The 22,627-nt window shown below is 39.6% G+C and overlaps 2 protein-coding genes across 3 annotated transcripts; both read left to right on the top strand.

Moving 5' to 3' along the window:
- The first annotated feature begins 874 nt into the window (after positions 1–874).
- On the top strand, positions 875–6,954 carry LOC139941624 (trypsin-like). Its single transcript, XM_071938213.1, has 6 exons — positions 875–1,072; positions 2,036–2,239; positions 3,165–3,348; positions 4,917–5,179; positions 5,801–5,949; positions 6,638–6,954. Exons 1-6 carry the CDS (start codon positions 1,000–1,002, stop codon positions 6,872–6,874), a joined length of 1,110 nt encoding a protein of 369 aa, XP_071794314.1. The 5' UTR covers positions 875–999; the 3' UTR covers positions 6,875–6,954.
- Positions 6,955–8,395: 1,441 nt separating this feature from the next.
- On the top strand, positions 8,396–22,581 carry LOC139936921 (serine hydrolase RBBP9-like). Of its 2 annotated transcripts, none has more exons than XM_071931750.1 (5): positions 8,396–8,592; positions 15,409–15,454; positions 15,738–15,843; positions 16,590–16,675; positions 17,454–22,581. In XM_071931750.1, the coding sequence occupies exons 1-5, from the start codon at positions 8,500–8,502 to the stop codon at positions 17,675–17,677; spliced, it is 555 nt and encodes a 184-aa protein (XP_071787851.1). In that variant the 5' UTR covers positions 8,396–8,499; the 3' UTR covers positions 17,678–22,581. The 2 variants fall into 2 exon arrangements, with proteins under 2 accessions (XP_071787851.1, XP_071787861.1); XM_071931760.1 differs by lacking the exons at positions 15,409–15,454; positions 15,738–15,843; positions 16,590–16,675; positions 17,454–22,581 and adding exons at positions 10,507–10,549; positions 11,562–11,667; positions 12,295–12,380; positions 13,496–14,544.
- Positions 22,582–22,627: the final 46 nt, after the last annotated feature.

Raw genomic sequence — 22,627 nt, 5'->3', positions numbered from 1 at the left:
TTTCTAACCATAAACGGTTACAAACGCTTTTCAAAGACCAACTCGACCGATCAACGGCAACGTGTCCCTTCAGATACGTCCTTGATAAATCGGGAGATCATTGGGTAACTGTGAAATCAAAGAAGAAAAGCATGGTTTCATTGGTCTGCATAGACATGTCTGACTCTCCCGCTAACCCAAGACAAGAACGATTCATATACTAATACGTACCTGAAGGAATGGGAGTCTTTTCAAATGTTACCTCATCTATATACAACTGTTAAGTGACGTACGTCCTGGATAGATTGGGAGTCTTTTCAAATAAGTAAAATGCGTCGTTGAAGGCACATGAACACTATTGGTAATTTGTACTCAAAATAACTGTCGGCATAAAAACTTACTTGGTAGCGAGGAATGGAGAGATGTTGATAGTATAAAACATTGTGAGAACCACGGCGCCCTCTGAAGAATAGTTTTCTCACTCGAAAAACAAAATGCTTCAAATCTTCAATTTGAAAGCACACAAAGTTGTCACGGTGCAACAAGGGCGTTTTTCATTCTCTTGCAACTTCAAAGACCAACCGGGCCCAACTTTTCACAGGTTTGTTATTTTCTGCAATATACGTCCTTGGAAGACATGGGAGTACGTTGTCTAATCTAATAAAACCTACAAATGTTCGCTTCAGCGCATCCCTTTGCGTTCTAATTGAAATAAAATCTTACTGGGCAGATCAATTCACGTCAACGCTAGTCTTAAAGTCAAGTCGGTAAATATTGTTGTGCCGTCTTATTCGCTGGATGTGTGTTTGTATAATAGGCAGCACTGACAGACATAGACACCAACTAACGACGTGTTATGAAGTCTATCGTCAACACCTTCAATGTATTAGTTGCGTAAAAAGTTTGTATCTGTTATGTAAAGTCATAACCATCTGAAACTCTGTATCAGGGAGAAACAGAACACAAACAACCGAAACTTAGCTTTTATTCGCACAACTGATCTGTAAGTCAGCGATCAAGATGTTCAGCTGTTTCGCTACAGGGTTGTTATTCGTCTGTCTCGCAGGGATCTGTCTGCAAGTTTCATTTTGTTGTAAGTAAAATGTTGATGTCGTATATAAGTAAAGCAGGTTGGATTTCACACAGAGTTGTAGATGATGATGTCGTATGCTATGCTGATCTCATTTTTAAGTCCGTAAGCCTGTTTATAGCTAGGTCCTCGGCCAGGTGAAGAGATTCGATGCCACCATCAAGGTGAGAGAGTGGGCAGTCAGATGTAGCGCATCGTCTGGGGTTCACCACATCCACAAAGCGGAGATGCAAGGTAGCCCCAATGGACTCGGCAGAGGTCCATTCCCGGCAGCGGGATGGTGGGGTCAGCGACCAGAAACTTGTGCGGAACGTTGGTATGGTCTTGCCATCGTATGCGCCATTATCTTTTGCGGTCGCTGCACTGTCCGAGATGATAGGACCAGATTGGGTTTCTAGATTTAAGTCTAGGCCTAGGGTGGAAGTCGAGGTCACTGAGGAGATGGAGCTCAGGGTTGGATCGGATCTTACAGACCAGCCTGGATGTGGCTACCTCTCTTCGGATGTCTAAAGGAGCAATGTTAATCAGGACTGGGAGCGGAGTGTCTTTGCCTTTGCTCCCAAGGTTGTACCCGGGCATGTGGATAAAGTCGTTCTGGTCCGGATTTTGGCAGCTTTCTGGGGGTGAGGTTTGAATGTGAGTGTACAGTCCAGGGTGATGCCAAAATAAGTTGGTCTGTGGGCGTGGCTCAAACGATTTCCGTTGAGAAAGATGTCGAGATCTTGGTCACTTCTAGCGTTGTGCAGGTGAAAAACACTGATTACTGTCTTGGCTACACTGGGCTGAAGTTGCCAGCGTTTACGTCATCATTGATAGTGGAGCTGAGTTCTTCAAACGTGCTTGCTTGATTGGCGAGGTAGATGTCATCAGCATACAAGAACTCTCGGCACATGGTGGCTGTGAGGCCACTTGTGTACAGCAAAACGTGAACAAAACATAAAAGCACTCTTTTTCCTCCACAAACAGGCCCCGGATCGTCGAAGAGCCCACCACCGTGCCAGGGTTGGGGTGGGTGGAGTGAGTGGACCAAGTGTAACGCGCTAGCGCCATGCGACCAGCCTGGGCGGAGACAGCGTACCCGGGTTTGCCCCTGCGAGATGGCCACGCAGTGCCCAGGGAAAGACGCCGAGTATCAGATGTGTGGACCCCCGTCTTGTTCCCCCGAAGGAGGTAAGGGTTTCATGAAGTTAATGATTCAATGCTAACATATCCTGTAAAATGTATTTATTTTTGTAAGTAAAATATGGGCACGGTCACGTTGAATTCAAGGTTTTCATAATTATATATGTAGTTTTTGGAACAGAGACACCCTTATACAACTTTGTTTATTTTTTAGCAATCTTTCGGGCCGAATCTACTTTCTTTGATGATATATACGTCCATTGTGCTGCTTAAATGCGGCAAGATACCTGAACGGAATCTGAAATCTGAAACACAGCACCGTTAAAGCTGAAACACAGCACCGTTAAAGCCATTTGGTAATTGCCAACGACCAGTATTCTCTCTTGGTGTATCCTAACATTATGCATGACTTAAAGACACTGGACACTATTGGTAATTGTCAAAGACGAGTCTTCACAGTTGGTGTATCTCAACATCTGCATAGGATAACAAACCTGTGAAAATTTGAGCTCAGTCGGTCGTAAAACTTGCGAGATATTAATGAAAGAAAGCAAATCTCTTGGTGTATCTTGACATATTTATGTGTGACTTAGTTATTTTTTTTATGTTAAGCATACAATTTCGATACAGTAATTGAGGTCACTGGTCTTTGACAATTACCAAAAGTATACACTGTCTTCAAAGCATGGGTGACAGTCATAAGGGGACAGAGGGACATGCCCCCACCCTTTTTTTCAAGGGTTTGGGACACAATATCAAAATGTCTCCCCCTTCCATGTTTTTGACTTCCGTTATCATGAAACTCAACAGACTATGCTGCTGACGTAAGCCTACGACGTGACCAATTTTTGTCACGATACGAAGTGTCCCGAAGGTACTGAGTGTCCAGGATACGAAATGGTAAAGGTACGAAGTGTCTAAGATGCAAACAATTACATTAATGTGTTATTTGGATTTAAATTATGTTGCATAGACAACGGTTGTGGAACACGTCGCTCGGATGAAACCACCCAGCGTATAGTGGGTGGGGATGATGCTGCACACGGGGCCTGGCCGTGGTACGCTCAGCTTTATTTCCGTGGTGAATTCAACTGCGGTGGTACCTTGCTAGACAACAAGTACATCATCACCGCGGCCCACTGCGTCTTTAATTCAGGGTAAGCTAATACATATATCAATAAATACACTCTATAACAATCAATTCATAACCTTAAGGCACATGACACTATTGGTATTTACTCAAAATATTTGTGAGCACAAAAACTTACTTGGTTACGAGCAATAGAGAGCTGTTGGTATCGTAGAGTCATAATGTTATCGACCCTCACATATTTTCAACCCCCCAACTTTTGATTCCCGTTTACCGCGAGACTGTGCCAGCTCCACCACCGGTGACAGAAGCTCTGCTGTTTACTCACGGCCTGTATTTTCGTCAGGCTTAATCATGCTGAGAATAACGTTTCCTGTCCGGTTATGCTCAAACATTTTATAAAATGATGACTTATTTTGGTAAAAATCACCAGTGTATAATTATGCCAACAATCAAAATATGAGTCAAAGAAACTTCATCCAACCTCGGAAGTTCAAAACAAAATTATCATCTGCTAAAAGATTGAGTTTCATTCTCCTTAAGTCACTAGATCATGTGATGTGGTTGCCATTTAAGATTCTGCGTGCCAATATGGTAATGAAGTTAAACTAATTTGTTTGCATTATTATTCACTGCAGACTGTAATAAACTCCGATAAGCGTAATAAATAATATGTCTACATTAAAGAGAAAATATAACAGATTGGTTTCTAATCTCCTGAAACTCAAAATTGCTGGTCTGAAATGGGGGAAAACAAGTTACGAAGTGTTTGTGCTTCAAGGGGGTGGGGTGTTTAACTGTCATGCCTTGTGATATCTCCGGATTTATTTTGCACGACATACTAGCTTCTGAGTATTCAATACAATACCAACGAATGACAGGTTTGAAAACATATGACGTCGCTCATGTCGTGCATGCATAGCACTGTATAGCGGACTATATTATTAAAACTGTTAAGATTTCACCACACGATGAAGTGCAGGTGTGTAAAAGGTTGGATAGATGTTTTTTAAGAGAATCATTTTATTTTTTGATTGGGAAAACTGAAAACCCATGACACCAGGATAAAACTACGTGAGAAGCGGCTACCTCTGAAGTAACGTTTTGAGAAAGAGGTAAAACGTCTCACTCAAAATAATAAAATAATGTGCATCTGAAAGCACATTAAGTAATGCAACGTTATTCTCTTGAAAATTTGATGACAATTTGAGCCCGACTTATCATAGGTTTGTCTTATGCTAGGATATAACACCAAGAGAAAACTGGTCTTGACAATCACCAATGTGTCCAGTGCCTCAATAAGAAGGTCCGAGTTTATAAGTTAACATCTTCAAGGATTTGAATCATCAGGACAGCTGATCGGGGATCCGAATCGACAAAACAAAATGTCTGTCACAAAATGCGTTTAACGGGGGAGGGGGGGGGGAATAAATGCTCCATAATCAAGGTAAGAAAGTGTATACGGTCCATGAAAAAAGGATGAAGCAAAATTATGCTACATTTCTACTCATACATAGGTTCTATTTTGTCCACTTATGAAGTTTAGGTTAACTATTAAAAAAAAAAATTGGGGTTGAACAAACAATCTCTTGTGGTTTATATTGCTATTTAAAACAAAAAAGTTTTATTTGTCAGTCGCCAGATTGCAGCCAACTGGAGAGTCGTTCTGGGCAAGAACAGAGAAAACGACAGCGACAACGACGAGTATTACAGTGACGTGACAGAGATAATTCGTCATGAAAGCTACAACGACGACAACTTAGACAACGACATCGCCGTCATGGTGCTTGCCAGCCCACCACCAGAGGACAGTCAGTTCATCAACTCGGTGTGTTTGGACGCGGGTGGCTTCGATAGTACCTCCATCTGTTTCGTCGTCGGATTTGGCTTAACAAGTGGTAAGCGTTCGCAAGCGTTCACCAAGGGTCTGTTTAGCAGAATTCTTCATCTGAAACACTCCTCTGTATAGACTATAATATGCAAGTCTCGCGCGAGTCGAAAACGAGAAAACAACCAGAGCGATTCAGTTTGTCCATGAAATTTGCAAACATCATGCTAAGTTGTCCTGTGAGAGTAAGTTGGACTTAACGAAATGTTTTAATTGATAACAAGAAGCATAAACGTAAAATGATACTGCTAAGAACTGTGCATTCAGTTCTGACTGAAAAGAACATCTGTCTCAAAACACGTACTCTCTTAATGTAAAAAGAGTGTATCAATTTCGCTCTGTTGGGAGTGAAAGTCAATCTGTGTCACTCTTTTTGTGTAAAATTGGAACAAACTTCACGTCTCTTAATCTAGTTGAAAGCACCTGTCTTTCACTCCAAAAAGAGTTGCCCGGCATATTATGGCTCTTTGCAAGAATCGGACAAAACGAGTGGGTTTTATTAAAACTAATCATTTCGAATAATTGATTTTGTTTTAGGTCTATACCCTCTAAAGATAATGATAGGCACACTGCAGTATTCTTTGGTTCTTAAGTTGTTGAGCTTTGTTGACTTTCTTGTTTCTACTTATAGAGAACGGTGACTCCGCTGATGTTCTCCAAGAAGCAATGGTCCCCATAATCAGCAATGGAGAGTGTAATGCGCCTACTTCTTACGACGGAGATATTACAGACAACATGTTATGCGCGGGGTACATGCAAGGACGGGTAGACGCATGTCAGGTTAAGCAAAATACATTCAGTTAATTTCTCGGATAGATAAAAAGTACAGCAATGCAAACTAATTAGTTAAATAACTCCAAATAACATCAATAGGCAATTTAAGTAAATATGAAGGAAAAAGAAACAGCTGGAGCCCGAAGGATTGAGTATAATCAAGAAACGCAGTTCCTGCAGTGATGCTCTTCTCTCCAACTGATCCAAAGGTGCACGACTATAAATTTGAATGTAAATATTAAAGATCAATAACTATACACTTCTTTTGAAATTGGGAACGTTATCAAATGATGTGTGTACCTATGGTGTGTACGTAATGTTTATAATATGTAAAATACTGTACAGCGTTTTGAGTTTTTTTTTTATGTAAGACGCTATAATATTAAAAATAAATTATTATTACAACGGTGCCACGTGTTTTTAAACCACGGTGTGTGTTTTCCCCCATTGAATAAAGTGAGTTCGAATGCAAGGAGAGCGCTATCACTATTGGTAAAAGTGTCGACGTATGTCGTATTTTTTTCTTTCTTTCTCTCTTTTAAACAAGTTGACTGTTTTTTACTAGCATTATTATGGTACTATTTTACAATTTTCTCTAGGTTTTCGCCAATTGAAACCATTCAAAATAAAGACCAAATTTACAATTAATTGTTAACAAAATGTTTTTGATTGTTTTTCTCGCTTCTCCTGACAGGGTGACTCCGGCAGTCCATTGGTGTGCAGTAGACGGGAGGAGTCAGCGGGCATTGATCGGTGGTATCTGGCGGGGGTCGCGAGCTGGGGCAAGGGGTGTGGCAGAGCAAACTACCCCGGTGTTTACGCCGACGTGGCTCGTTACGGAAACTGGCTTGAAGGAATCTTTGCACGTACACGGATCAATGGAGGATGGTTTGATTGGTTGGACATCGGTCACATCGGTCTACGTAAATGACCCCGTTTTATGAAGGAGGGTCATGACCGTCAGTCGTGAGGTTCATGAGGGTCTTCGCCTGCGAGAGGACAAAGGGGGAGTTTTACCCAAACGTAGGTTAAATAGTTATGACAAACTGAATAAAACACGCCTTAAATTCAAAGTTTACACGTGGGGACATTAACATTTGTTTTAAAACTCGCGACATCTACACTCTTTTGTTACCCCCCCCCCTACAATCACTCGACTTTCTTTGTAGTTCGGACAAACTGAGTAAAACATGCCTTAAAAATTTACGCATTTGGACATTCATTGCACATAAAAAACGTTGGACATTCATTGCACATAAAAAACGTTTTTAATCTTTGGTTATCGTTTTTGTAAACAACCAGCCGAAGTTTACACACTTAATTATCAGTTGTTCTTCAATGAAGTCATTGGATTCGTTTGGTGTAATAAATGGCAGCTTGCATGTGTCACACATGTGCTTCACAATATCTTTTAAACGCAATTTGATGGGTGTTTCCTGAATATACATTGTTATTATTTTTAAGGTGACAGTTTGACAGTAAAACTAACACTAATATTGATATCTTGATGTGATCTGATGATGTCATCGCAACTATACTGTCGTCACGCGATCACTGTGTAACGCATCACCCCCTTGCACTATGATCAGATCATCAACCGTGCACATTGTTATATGCGTAGCAGGTATTCAGTTGTGCTAACTGCCCACCTGTCTAGCGGGACCCGCAGTACAGGAATTTGTGCAAAACAAAAAAACATTGCTAAAACGCGCACAAGTGCGCGAACGGGGGAATCGATAATGAACGGGACGGTAAAAAATTACAAATAATACAAAACGGAAATAACACGACGAGAAAATAATTATAAAGACGGAAAAAATTAATAGCCTCATATTTCCCGTAAATGGGAGGGGGGGTACGCTAATATAAGGGATTACTGATTATGATAGGGATCAGTGTAAGGGAGCAGGAAAATCGTTCGACGCATGCGCCAAACTGAGGTAGCCCCCGTCGTGCAGTGATAGGGACCAATATTTTGGTGAAACAACGTCCGGTCTGTACGCCAACGGAGTGTTGTCGTTTGTACACGTTGTATGGTTGGGGAGCTTTGCACTGAACAGTGATAGACTTGATTCAAGCCCCGTTCTCGTGCGAGAGGTCCCTAATCATATTCGACGTCAAAATGTAGCTATTGTGGTCCTGAGAATGGCCATGCAAAGGTTGGGGGATGCCAGCCTTTAAAAAGTTGTCCGATGTTTAGGCGATGGGACTGGAAAAAAAATGACCCTCCCGGGAACGGGACTTCAGTCAAGTCTATGTAACCTGGCGGTCCACAACGTACCGGCCGGGAGCACTCGAGCGTGAGCTTGAGGACTACTGTGCTATGCTACCCTCCGTCGTGTGTGCCTACCGTCGTCTTGCGAAAGCACGCTACAACTAAAAATCGCTGACTATATTTGGCCTCATGAGGGCGCAATACATAAAAACAAATCCCTGCTAAAGCATGTGTGCCGGCGGCCGGCCACGAACACGACCGTACAGTATCATCGACGGACACGGACTCAGTAACTGACAGTCCATAAAAAGGTGAAACCAAGTTAAAAAGGGAGCTTAAGAATGGTTACACGTGTGGTTATTGTTCCTGGTAATGGATGTGGACAGGTGGAGCAGTGTAACTGGTATGCTTGGGCTCGAGATGAAATCAACAAGGTGGGAAAGTTAGATTTGAATTGAATGCTATAGATAGTACAATAGTAATATTCTGCTGGTAGACCCAGTAACTGGGGGGCTGTACGATAGATAATGTCAACAATTCGAAAATAGGAGTACAGCGCTCCAGTTGCTGGGTGTAATATCCTGGTGCTGTGTCCTCATTTGTTTTCAGTACATGAGCAGGATTCAGGAAAATTGTTCACAACCAAAAACTAAATCAGTAGGATTTGAAACTTTGCATGGTGGAGATAAGATATAGAAGAGTTTGCGGTAACACCATGTAATAACAATCTCTAAATGAGTTGGGGTGGTTCTGAAAAGAACCGTTGGTTGGGGTAGTTCTGAAAAGAACCGTTGAGTTAACCCAACGGTTCTTTTCAGAACCACCCCAACTCATTTAGAGATTGTTATTACATGGTGTTACCGCAAACTCTTCTATAAAAACTAAATCATCTAATCTATCCAACCATTTTACACTTGCACTTCATCGGGTGTTGAAATCTTAAAAGTTTTGGCTTTACTTTGCGAAAGATACTAGTCCGCTATTTACTGTGCTGATGCATGCACGACTGTGACGACATTGGAGCGACGTCATATGTTTTCAAACCTGTCATTGATTGGTATTTTATTGAATATTGAGAAGCTAGTATGGCGTGCAAAATAAATAAAAAATATCATTCAATTCAATACTATTATTATTTTTTTTAAACAGATTTAATTACATTTTTGTCCTTAAAACATATGGCTACTAAACTAGATAAGAATCCAGACTCAGAGGTATCACAAAGCATAACAGTAAAATACCCCAACCCCCTTGAAATTGAAGCAGAAACTCTTCAAAACAATCTGAATCTGTTTTGGCTTAGGAGATAAGAAACGTAACGTAAAACCCTCCTCCCAACGGCGGGAGAAGAGTTACGTTATCGAATCTATAGATTAATCAACAGCATGAACAGTGAGCAAAGAGACTTGAGAATAGACCTTGAAAGTGATACAAATCTGTTTGTTTATAGACGTTGCATAATGACGTGTAGATGCAAAAGGTCTATATAATCCAGAGTAGACTTTCTCCATCATAGCTTTGTTCAAAACTTCCCTCAAGACTCATCTAAGGAGGACTTCATAACTTTTCCCGTTTAATGCGTCACTGCGCCATGAGCATCTTTAGATGGATACCGGCGCATTATAAATGCCCATTTTTATTATTATTATTATCATTAGAGTTTAGACAATTGAACCAAATAGTGCCAAATAGCCCCAAATAGTGCCAAATACGCCAGACTCCCTCAAATTTTCTTTGGAGCCCAGCATGTTCGGCACTAAGTATCAAAAGTGCTGTATACTAACTAGGTAGAGAGTATGTGTAGTTGTGATAATTGTAACCCTCCATCCTCCTGCAACGTGAGACCAGCAAGGATGGAGGGTTACGATCATCGCAACTTACTTGAGAGAAGCAAGGTAATTACAAAGAGCAGTCAACTATCAAAGATTACCGAAAAATAAGAATACAAATACTAGTAAACATTGCTAATACTCAATTAAAGAAAAACAACATGTAACATAAACATGACATTGATAAACTGGATGGGTTAGGGATGAGGATTTAGCTTTGGACATTTTGTAGTCCAGGTAAATGATTGCTGCGTACCCTTGAAATGCTACATTAGAAATTTTAAATTTCCTTATTTATAGGGCGCCCTTTATCAAGGAGAAAATGCCTTGGTGCCCTTGCCCTTTCAAAAACGAAGCATATGGGCCTGTTATTCTGTGCCTGAAAAGAGTGGGGCTGCGGTTACTAGAGTATTTGGGGAACCCAAATTTATCTGCCTCAAATTACCTATAAGTCAGATATTGCACAGAGTTGACAGTGTGGAGTGACCCAACGTTTTATAAGTTTAATTTGCCTTTCAGATCAGTGGCATGGAGTGTATTTTAAAAAGTATGCCAGACCCAGGTAATTGAATATTTACTCATTTTAACTTTCATTTTTTATTTTATGAATATTATATATATTTTTGTTACAAAGCCTTTGAGACACAGTATCACAATGCAGGCCTTATACTTCACTTCGGAGGCAACAAAGGCAAGTTGCTCCAATGCCCCCTGGTTATTGCCTCTAGGTGTCCCTTCAAATAGTCCAGCACACATTTACAAATTTCCCTCATGCAGGTGCGTTTTACAAGGACAAACTGCCTTGCTCTTACAAGCCAGAGCAAAGTATCAGCCGTTGATTTCACAAAGAGTTAGGACTCGTCTTATCTCGAGTTAGGACGAGTAACTCGTCCTAACTTAGGATTAATCTTAAGGTCTGCATGCTACAGTGCAGGGTTGGGACTCGTCCTAATTCATAAGATTAATCCTAAGTTAAGAAGAGTTTTGTGAAATCGACGGCTGGTCTGACAAGTGACAATTAATGTACAATTATTTCTTGTACTAGTTCTGACTTGCAAATATTAGGGCTATTGTAGTAAGCTCAGATGGTAGAATGTCGGCACGTTAATCCGTAGGTCAAAGGTTCAAACCCCACTCTAGTAAATTTGTCATTGTTCAATCCAAAGTTATACTCATCAAATTCCATTTTATAAAAGGGTTTCAGAAAGGGTGGTCATGAATTCTATCACTAGAGTGTGACTTTTGACACCTAAGGCCTTGCTCTTGAAGAAATAAAGTGTACACTTTTTTTTAGCCTAACAGATAACTTATAGTCAAAATTTTTGGGCCTAGCTTTCGTAATAATTGTATGTACTGGTACTGACTTTCTTTCATCCATATCTGTGAACTTTTTTTTATGACTCATTGTATGATGTACTAGAGGTTAATACAGATTAATATGAATGATTTGTTGACATCTTATTTAAAGTTCGCTTTTGAGGATAGTGTAAAAATCGCTCAATAAAAGTGGAATCTATTTACTTTTATTTCAACGACGAGACTTTTCAATTGCCATTTTGATTTCTTGTACGCAGTGAAAGCAAGAGAGAGTATTTGGATTCCTTTTCTTCACGATCAACTGTTATGTGACAAGAAGACGATCATCCTTGGTCATAGCAGTGGGTCTGAGGCAGCCATGAGGTAGGCATTTTCCCTTCTTGTCAAAAATCCCCAGACCTTGTAATAACCCATGGCACACTCAGCAACTGCCTTGGTGCCTTATGGTCTTGCTGTGGTGCCCTTTGTAAGGTTTCGGTACAAACTTTTTTTGTAGTAACTTTTTGTCACGATTTATATGTTAAAAAAATAGTTGTTTGGGGGGTTGACTCTGCCTACCCCTTTTGTGTTGCAATCGAGGCAAAGTCGTGCAAGTCTAAGTCATTGAGTTTGTAACTTCGAAAAAGTTGTTTTCTTGCATTTGTATTGCTGCTGGATGCAGCACAAAAACTAAAGATGGGGCCAGTCTCCATGGCTGGTCAGACTCACAAGAGCAATAGTGTCTAGTGGTGCGATCCAACGTCTTTTTCAGCACTTTGCAGCATTTTCTCTTCGGATATTGCGCCTCGATTGATGTCACGAACAGCGCTCTCTCGGTTAGGGGCCTACTCTTAAATTTGTAAATAGGCTAACAACTAATTTTTTAGAACCTTAGTTAACTGTTTATTCACATTCCACTCATCAAAACACATAGATTAGTGACAAAAGCTTTATTTTGACAAAATACCACTTCCAGGAGACTTTAAATAAAAGACTGACTTTCTTCTACAGATATGCTGAGAAGTATGAAGTGCACAGCATCATCGTTGTTTCTCCATGTGTGTCTGACCTGGGGATGGAGAGTGAACGAATCAGTGGTAAGTCACTTCATCAATAACGGTTTGAAGTTGGTGGTGGGATCGGCATCTTAGTCTGAACTTATGTTGTGGACGAGGGGTTAGAGGCACCTTACTGAATGAGGCTCTGGTGTTTCCGATCAGCAGAGTGTGGGTTCGAGTCCCGGCCGTGACACTTTGGTGTCCTTGGGCAAGACACTTGGCCGTCATTGCATTGTCCTTCGGATGGGACGTATAGCCAGAGGTCCTTTGTGTTGTGTAATGCATGTAAAATAACCCAGTTACACTTATCGTTAAAGGGAAGGTACACGTTTGGTAATTACTCAAAACAAATATTAACTTAAAAACTTACTTGGTAACGAGCATTGGCGAGCTGTTGATAGTATACAACATCGTGGGAAACAACTCCCTCTGAAGTAACGTAGTATTTGAGAAAGAGGTAATTTCTCACTAAAATAATAAAAGACCTAGCTAGAAGTCTTTTATTCCTATATGAAAGCACTTAAATTCGTCCAATAAGGGTGTTTTTTCTTTCATCATTTTCTCACAACTTCAATGACCGATTGAGCCCAAATTTTCATAGGCTTGTTATTTTATGCGTATGATGGGATACACCAAATGATAACACTGGTCTTTGACAATTACCAAACGTGTACAGTGCCTTTAAAGGGAAGGGTGTTTTTCCCCTGTGAGTTTCTGGCCGTGGCTGCTGAATGTACTCTTCTATGGCCCTGTAACCGTCTTTCTCAGTCCATACTCTGACTGTGTGCCATCTAGGCTTGTATCATCAAAGGCACAATCCCATCACCTTGCTGTACTATTTTTGAAGAAGGAATCAAGCTACTAGCTATGGGTTTGACATCAACCTTTGATAAGAAGTTGCTCATTTTTACATAACGATTTTGGGTTGAATAAAGAAAAACTTATAGCAAGATGGGACTCAAACCAATGACCTCCGACCAGCGCTTTACCAACTGAGCTATTTAGCCCTATGTTGATGGTCCTCCTATTTTGTCAATATCTTTGTTCAGGGGGGCCAGTCAGAAGCCATAAAACTGTTAACTGCCATGTAGCCAGGGATCACACCCAAATTACAATTCAACCTGTTCTTACATACTGTCAACTTTTTGTCATAGGTTATTACAGTCGACCTTGGGAGTGGGAGCTGATCAAGAAGAACACTGAGTCCATTGCCGTCTTTGGATCCACAGATGACCCCTTCATACCCTGGGATGAGATGCAGGAGGTCATCGACAACCTCGACCCCGACTTGTATAAATTCACCAATAGAGGACACTTTATGTCAAACTCCTTCCCGGAGCTAATCCAAGCCGTTCGGAAACACATGAAATAAGAAAGTACATCTTTGTTGTGAAAGAACTTAATAATAATAATAATATCGAAGTCTTATATAGCGCACGTATCTACCAAACAAGGTACTCAAGGCGCTGAGTATATACAAACTTTCAGAAAGATAGGTTATTGCAGTGATGAATTTTGAGACCCAATTAGTTAGCACCTTATAAGTGTTTACAAAGTGCTACGGCGCATTAAGCAGCCACAGCCAGGAACACCGGGGCGAACCCCTTCTCTTTTTCGATAAGTGCACTGGGTTCTTTTACATGCGTTACACAACACATGGGACCAACGGCTTTACATCCCATCCGAAGGACGAAGCAATGGTAAAGTGTCTTGCTTAAGGACACAAGTGTCACGGCTTGGGATTTGAACCCACACTCTGCTGATCAGAAACACCAGAGGTTGAATTCGCTGATCTTAACCGCTCGGCCACGACACTTCCACAACTTTCCACAACTTTCAACTTTCAACGCTCATCAGATTTTACGAGCAATTGATGAGAGGAGTTAATGGCTTGGATTCCAAAATGGAAGAATACATCCACTTAGTGAGACATCTGCTCTAGAACGGCAAAGGTCGGGTTCGAACCCCACCTGATTAATATGCCTTTGAATTGTTTCAAATAAAATTTCATTGATCTGGGGAAAATACTGATTATACAGTGCTTACACGCATTGGTGTAAGGGTAAAGATCAAACAATACTCTTGATCCCTAATACAAACATATTTTAAACGATACATTTATTCAAACCATATAGGGCAGGAATCAAAATTTATTGTAAGTCGTAATGTTGCATCCAAATAAACAACAATTATTTTGAGACAACACTCGCAGCGTTATTGTATGTTTTGTAATGTTCTTATCTTGTCTGTGTTTTAAAAAATATTTTTTTATGTGTGTTAACATGTTGTTGTGAAACTATGTTTTTGCGTAACCTAATGTCTTTAAAGAAGGTGCACAAGTTTGACAATTTTACATAAAAAAAAGAGAAAGTATGTTGATACGAAAAAAACACAAAAATTTTACTCCTGTTTTTCATCTACTTTATTACAAACTTTCAGCTGTTTTTGTCATTTATCAAACTGTTTGAGCATACCCGGAACCTTCGTAATTTAAATCAATGGTAGCTTATCATCTCTAGAGCTAGACAGAGAATTCGGAATATTAGTTTTATTAGAGTTGAAGGCTTAATTCAGTATTCTCTCTAAATATTTATTTCAAGAGACACCCACCTCACAGCAAGAAGTGTTTGGGAGAGTTATGGGAAACACAGGAGAGGGTTTAGTCAAATCATTATTATGTATGGCGACTCAAGACACAACTTTGTACAAAATGAAAACAAGAAAGAGCCCTGTGAAACACCAAAATTGATAAAACATGTAGGAGAATATTGACACTCGAGGACAACCTTCAGAAATGTCATCACCAGGAGGCGCTATTGTCAATTCTCGGGTGGAGCATGCAATTTACCGGTCACCACATCAGCAAAAATGGTTTACCAGCCAAATTACCATGTATTACCAATATATGCTGCTCATCGTGTGACGAATAAACTTGTCTAACAATACTTTCTTGTCCCACAAGGGGATGTTGTCTGAAAGTATGAAGGAAGTCCACCATGCCTCTTCAGATGTTTTCACTAAACCTTTTGTGTGATCCATTTTGTATATTTCTCTCACAATTATCCAGAAATACGAGGGAGTGGAATGCATTCTGAGACCCATGCCAGATCCAGGTATGTATTGTTTCAGGGTAATGGTAATGTTTGAGGAATTATTTTTTTACCTGATGGATTTCACATTGCTTGGCTGCTATACATATACAAGTTGAAATGGTGTTCTATTTTGCGTACACATGCAGTCACCCAGAACTGCAATTTTACTTCATTTCTTTTAAGTAGTAGTTTTCAAGATTGTTGTCTTAGTCTTAAGATGTGTGTGTTGCTTGATGGGACAGAATATATAGTTTGTAAATTTTGTGGCAATCACTTTATATTTCCTGATCTGTTTCCTTCTTAGACATGGCAAGAGAGAGCATATGGATTCCCTTTATGCGTGATGAACTGTGTTGCGATGAGCAAACTCTTATCATTGGAGATTGCTCCGGTTCGGAAGCAACAATGAGGTAAGAGGGTGGATCTTTCTAGACCCTTATCATGAGGCATCCATCTTGTCTTTTTCACATTCAAATCAATGTAACCAAACCGAGGCTGGAAGGGGAAATAGTCTGGTTGATTATTGTACAATAAATATTAACACTGATTACTGTTCATGGATATTAGGAACATGACCAAGATGGTGACAGCATGATAATGGTCTAAAATGAGCAAGCTGACTCACTCCATCTTGTTATCTGGAATAGACATGTTGCACACACTGCTCTATCTGACGACACACCATGGACATGTGCATGTGTGTCTACCTATGGTGGAGAGCTCAAGAACAGTCTCAGATTTGAGACCAATCTCAAGATTCCACTATCTTATGTGGTTTAAGGAGGGGGGGGGCAGAGACCCAAAAATTTTTTTTGGTCTGAATTCAGACTTATGTCTGCTTAGTCAAACAAATGGCTGTTATTTTCTTCCCTTTAAAGAAATCCTGCTCTTCTCTACTGCTAAGTATACTGTTATTAGAGGCTCCTTAGCTTGGAACATATAAACTCCAGGGGTAATCTGGAAATGTTATTATTTCAACACAACTCCTAACATTCGGATCTAGTTGCAGACCTTTTTGGTCAACAACGACTCTCCTCTGGTATTACAGCGTTCGATTCAATATTCAAAGATGTAATAATAAATATGTGATAAAGAAAGATGTGACAGTGAAAGATGTAATAATTCTCATTTATTGTTTGCTTCGACACTGTTTCAGGTTTGTGGAATCTTACAAGGTTCATAGTATTATCTTGGTCTCGCCATGTGTAACGGACCTTGGCGAGGAGAATGAGAAATTAAGTGGTAAGTATCTCTACTTGTCATACACGGACAAAGTAAAACAAATTTAACTAGCAGAATAACATAAGCTGTGAAAAGAGCATACAAATTTCGAACTGAGCTTGGCCAAATTTCACATAGCTTTAAAGCTAACATTTTCTGCTTACAGAGCGGCCATTAGCAGAATTTCTGAAAACCCAATTCACATGCAAGGCTCCCGACCAGGATTTGAAACAGGACCACAGAGTTGAAAGGCAATGAAGAAAAACAAATGAGCCAACCTGTTGTTTGTCGTTTTCTTGTTTGTTTAGATGAAGCTTCCCAACAAGGGAACTCTGCATAGCTCCCACAAGGGTATCAAAACCACCAAACTAGCAACAGCCAATCTCTCTCATGCAAACATTGGTTTGTGAATGGGGGACTTTGGAACGCTAGGTGGCAGCAGACTTACCAGGTAAATTGCCATTGTTTACGTAGTTCTGAGCATGCGCACATTCCCGAGAACAATGGATTTTACCTGATAAGTCTGCTGCCACCAAGCGTCCCAAAAGTCTCCAATTGCACAAACCAAGAAATTGTGATTCAGTAACTATATACAACGACACTTACTCTAGTCATTGTAAACCCACAACCTTCTGCGGTCTAACTACTAGACCACGGTGAAGCTTATGATGAAGTTTTAACTTTCTATCCAAGAAGCAAGGAGTATTTCAGGAGTATCCTAATGCATAAAGAAGTTCAACTTAATTTTGTTTGTTCCGAACACGAATTGATTAATTTTCAACATGACTGTCTAAAACAGGATATTATGATCGCCCGTGGGAATGGGCCAAGATGAGATCTAACACCCAGTCCATTACAGTCTTTGGATCCACCGATGACCCGTACATCAAATGGGCAGAGATGCAAGAGGTCATAGACAACTTGAACCCCGAACTCCACAAGTTTCACGACCGAGGACATTTTGAGGTTGCTACTTTCCCAGAACTCATTCCGACTGTCGGCCGGCGTGTTCATAAAAAGTGAATAAGATTGTCAAACAGAGGATAGTGGGTTAAACACAAAGCACTATTTGCTTTATCCTCAACGGATTTTAAAACAAGCTGCTAATGTTGCTATATACTGCTTCTGTCAGTGAACATTACAGCTAGTCTGATAATCAACAGGTAGATTCCTGACAGAAAGAAACTGGAAGCAGCTTTTTCATTTTGTTTGCCAAAATGGAAGCTATTTTTCAAGGCTGCTCCTGCAAACGGACATAAATTGTCCAGTTGCCTATATACAGCTTTACTATTTTATTTGCATAGTGGCTGTACCCAAATCAAGCATTTCCAGCAACACCGGTTCAAGTACTACATGGCAATAGTATCTTCATTTCATTCAATAACTCTGATTATATAGAAGCCAAGGACTCTCAGTAAAGTTAACTAAATCACTGCTCTAGTCAAGAACCAAATGGAGAGAAGACAAAAAAGGAAGTTTCAATTTTAGATGTGGGAGAAAAACCACAGAGAATCACTCCAGGTAGGGACTGAAACCCATCTACAGTATATAGTGCCCCCCCCCCCCAAACGGGACTCGAACCGGGTCTCAGATGTAGAAAGCAGGCCACTCCTAGCAATGACAATTAGCTTCCAGATATTAGTTACCAGTCAAAATGCTACTTGATAGATGCTCATCTTTGTGACTGGCTCCCTGCTATCACTACTTTAGCACAACACATATAGATGTTAAATTTGCAACGGGGATAGAATATTTATTTTGGTTTTACCCATTTATACCAATTATATTTAACATAGATTGTTTCAGTAACCGCTGCTAAAATATAGGATTCGAACTGACTCTAGCTACCAGGTAATCAGGATTTTTTTCACAGAACTTGAGAAAGTACTGAGTATACAGTGCTGACACACATCGCTGTGTATGGGTAAAACCAAAATGTTTGTTATTAACTCCAAGAAACACTAGTTTTGTAAATAAAAGCACAAACACAAAATGATAACGTACTCTTTTGTTAACTCATTTCTTTGTACATGTTTTAAATTTATATATCCCAGTATTCAAAAGTCGAATAAGCACAAAACAATCCATTCATCTATCATCGTAATAACTACGGCTGGAAAGGAACTATTTGACAAACTTAATATCTATAGCTTTTTTATAATCACCAATTTTTAAACTTGATCTGGTCGACAGATATTTTTAAGTGATAAGCGTGTGCCACCTTTTGCTTGGTAGGTAAGCGCTATTCCTTACATCACGCCTAGGGTTATTTTGGGTGCGTTCGTTTAGCTTCCCTGGGTCGACCCTGGACTGCCCCCGGTGCTCGAATAGCTTTGACGTCATTCCAGGGGCTCACCCAAGTCAGCAATCAGTGCCCTGCTTGTGGAGTGGGTCACTTGGGGGCTGGCCCCAGGTACATGACGTCACTACGAGAGCGGTGAGTGGTCGTTCGTTTAGCTCTTGTCAGGGCTCACCCGAGTGAGCACCGCGGGGTAGACCCAGGGAAGCTAAACGAACGCATCCTTTATACATGTCATCAGCATCTTCACACAATGATGTTGACCCAACTGTAAAAAACTCTAGATAACCTTTGAATCAAAGTAACAGTGTATCAGGAATGGGAGTCCTTCTGAAACTAGACTCCAAATTTCAGGAATTTACATTGAAATGATGGTATTTCCACCTTTCGATAACCCCTGGGGTTTTAGGTTTCAAGGAGCATTTGGGAACGGTATCCTCAGCGCTTGATAAGTAGATCATAGAGCAGGAATTATTTGTGTCTAAAAAAAAAAACAGGTTTTTTTCACAAGAAAAAAATATAAATGTTTATAAATACTGTTGATTTTTCCTTTAAGTGTTTACAAGAAGTGTACACTTTCTGTAGCAGGAGAATGGCCAGAGAATAAGTGTGTCTTAATGCAACTTTAAACTGTGTAAAAAAGACTAGATCAATGACCTTTTTCTTGGCTCAATTTAACCACTAACTTGGGACTAACCTCAAAAGAAATTGCATGTTAAGCGTAGCCCTAGAAAAAAATGCAGCTGATCCAAATTTCCATTTCTTTTACTATTGCAATAACGACTTGCTTACAAAAACAGTCTTAAGACTTATTACAAAACAAAAGAGGAAACTTTCTAAGACAAGAATGTTTGTCCTGTGTTTATTTGAGTATTTATAGCACAACAAAACAAGGGGAGGGGGAGGAAATCAATTGCTAGAAGTTACATACCTGGGTTACCGCAGCATGAATGTACCCATCCGATCCATGGTACAATAAATTACATTCATGAACTTTCTTCTAGTTAAATTTTATGCATTTTTATAAAAACAAATCTGCCCCGTTTGGGGGCTTTTTACTAATATTTTAAGGTACGCTTTCTACTATCATTATCTTCAAACAGTGCAAGTTTAATGTAAATCTGTGGACATTGTGTTTTGTGTTACACAAAGTTACCAAATCCTTAAAGCCTGGTTCATTCCTGCAAATGCAAAGTGAATTTGACGTGGATAGTATGTCACAACTATCCTTTCGCAGCGATATTCGCAACTGAGTTGAGCAGAGCTGTATGAACCGGGCTTTAGTTATAACTTTTGCAACCTTTCTGTCAAACCAAAACTGTACACCAGTCTATTCCATCCTCATGTATACACGTATAATTGCCATCAAGTTGTCTGAGGCAGCATGTGAATGATTCAATCTAGATGTACATTTCTGACACCATTAATGAGCTGTTAGAGTTACTGAATAAGGTCAGCAATGTGCAATGTAAACACTAATGATTATAAACTGTACACAGAAATAGTGCAAATTTTCATTTCCTGAAAAAAAAGTTGATTACTTTCCTTGCTCTATAAGCTTAACATCAATTTTGGAGGGAACAAAACAAATCTTTTGTTTCTCTCTATAGCAGCCTACTAATATAGGAATTATTATGTACCTAGCCAATTTATGAATGACATTTCGAAGTTTACTTTCAGTGACATTTGTGGAGGGGGCAAGTATTTTTCTACAGTTGTTTACACTTTTGTTGGTTGTTTTTCAAGAAATCAGATATATATACTTGTCAACATGACCTAATCTTGCTGGAACTTCTATCTACTCTGCGGTGATCACCAAACCAGGTGCAAAAACAGTGAAAGATTTTCACTTATATTTGGATATACAGTAGTTTGTTTGTTTAGATAATCTTCCCATCAAGGGAACTCAGCAAACTCCCACAAGGGGATATAAACTCCAAACTGGTCCGATAAGACTGCAGGGGATGGGGGAAGGGTAGCGGCAAAAGGGAAGATGAAGTTTAAATATAATTGTTATTGCCTCGTGTCAATTCAGATAAATTCTGAATTGCTTTTAGAAGTATATCAACTTTATATATACATATACTTTTGTTTTCTCATCTTCAATTATTATAAACAGTTAGTTATACATATTACAAAAATCCCTGGACTTAAAATAGCTATTCACATCAAATACTTTCTTTTGTGATTAAGTGTAGCCAGTGGTAGAAAGCTATTTTACAAATTGGCACGCACCTCACAGTTTCAAAACATTTTTTTCTAACATAATTTACATTAAATTGTTTTGTTGATAATCACAGTTGTTGTACACAGCATAAACAAAAGAAGAAGTCTGGCTTCCCGTCATGAGAAGACCAAGGCAAATCACAATAAATTAGGGTCGTTATTTACATATTATTTGAAAGGCAGGGTATATGGATGTTCAGCTAATTTATAAGTGTTCTTTCTTCACAAAACTCAACAATATATTAGTAAAGGGTCAGATGTGGTTACAAGGTTACACACCGTATCTGCACCCCAATGTTCCGACATCCCTATATTCCGACATCTCTATGTTCCGACACCTATAATGTATCTTCCGGATCCTAACCCTAGCAGCAGGTAGATTGTGATGGGTGACGAATCATAAAGCCGTCACCTAGGCACACTTTAATAGAGCTGCTCATGCACAAAAAGTAGTTTAGCACAACAAAGTTAATGCTTACCAGAGTAAGGTTACCAGATAAAAAAAAAATAAAAAAACTTTAAAACAAGTACAAAATTTAACTGGTATTCTGCGTAGTGTTGCTGAGCAGAAAAAATAGACATTTTCTACTTAAAAGCAGCTCTATGAAATTGGCCCGGTTATAATGCGAATCTATCACTAACACACAACCCAAAACAAACCTCTGTGTGGTTAAGATCAAATCATCATCTTGTACACAGTCAAACATTTCTTGATGTACCGGTACCATAGAAATGAAGCACTCAGTTCATCACCTGTGCAGTTCTGTAGTTGGCCCGGTTATAATGCGAATCTATCACTAACACACAACCCAAAACAAACCTCTGTGTGGTTAAGATCAAATCATCATCTTGTACACAGTCAAACATTTCTTGATGTACCGGTACCATAGAAATGAAGCACTCAGTTCATCACCTGTGCAGTTCTGTAGTTGGCAATTTTTTCAATAGACCTTTATTCATATGACTTCATTTTAGTAGGGTGCCCTCTGCTAGAGTTCTGTAGGATGCTGCTCATTAGCCCATCCTGTGTCTAATATGGATGACACCAATGCATAAGATTCGTAGAGGCATGTCGCAACTTCTTATTGTGCCATACACATGCCACAAGGACAATGAGTAGAATCTAGCAAAGCACTGTTTAGGTTTCATAAAAATAAAGATTAAGCACCAATTTTTTGAGCTGTGAAACTATCAAATCCATCTTGGTGTTTGAAAAATAGAGAAGAACATATTTAAAGCTGCTCAAAAATTTATGTCCAAACAGAATAATTTAATGGGTTTGTTTTTTTCCTTAAGAACATGACAATTTCTTTCTATCGGGACCACTCTCTGTCACATACTGTTGCTTGAAAAAAAAAAAATAATAGAAATTAAAAAAAATAATAAAACACGATTATTACATGTTAATGCGTCAACTTTTAACTTAATAAATAACCAAAAATATAATC

The sequence above is a fragment of the Asterias amurensis genome, chromosome 1 (assembly GCF_032118995.1).
Source record: "Asterias amurensis chromosome 1, ASM3211899v1".
NCBI classification, from domain to species: Eukaryota; Metazoa; Echinodermata; class Asteroidea; order Forcipulatida; family Asteriidae; genus Asterias; species Asterias amurensis.
This window is presented reverse-complemented; position numbering and strand designations above follow the sequence as displayed.

Excerpts from the sequence above, each read along its gene's own strand:
- LOC139941624 (XM_071938213.1), top strand. The coding sequence starts at position 1,000 with ATGTTCAGCTGTTTCGCTACAGGGTTGTTATTCGTCTGTCTCGCAGGG. Across the intron at positions 1,073-2,035 it reads TCTGCAAGTTTCATTTTGTT|GCCCCGGATCGTCGAAGAGC; the intron begins GTAAGTAAAATG and ends CTCCACAAACAG. Across the intron at positions 3,349-4,916 it reads CACTGCGTCTTTAATTCAGG|TCGCCAGATTGCAGCCAACT; the intron begins GTAAGCTAATAC and ends TTTATTTGTCAG.
- LOC139936921 (XM_071931750.1), top strand. The coding sequence starts at position 8,500 with ATGGTTACACGTGTGGTTATTGTTCCTGGTAATGGATGTGGACAGGTG. Across the intron at positions 15,844-16,589 it reads GGTTCGGAAGCAACAATGAG|GTTTGTGGAATCTTACAAGG; the intron begins GTAAGAGGGTGG and ends ACACTGTTTCAG. Across the intron at positions 16,676-17,453 it reads GGAGAATGAGAAATTAAGTG|GATATTATGATCGCCCGTGG; the intron begins GTAAGTATCTCT and ends TGTCTAAAACAG.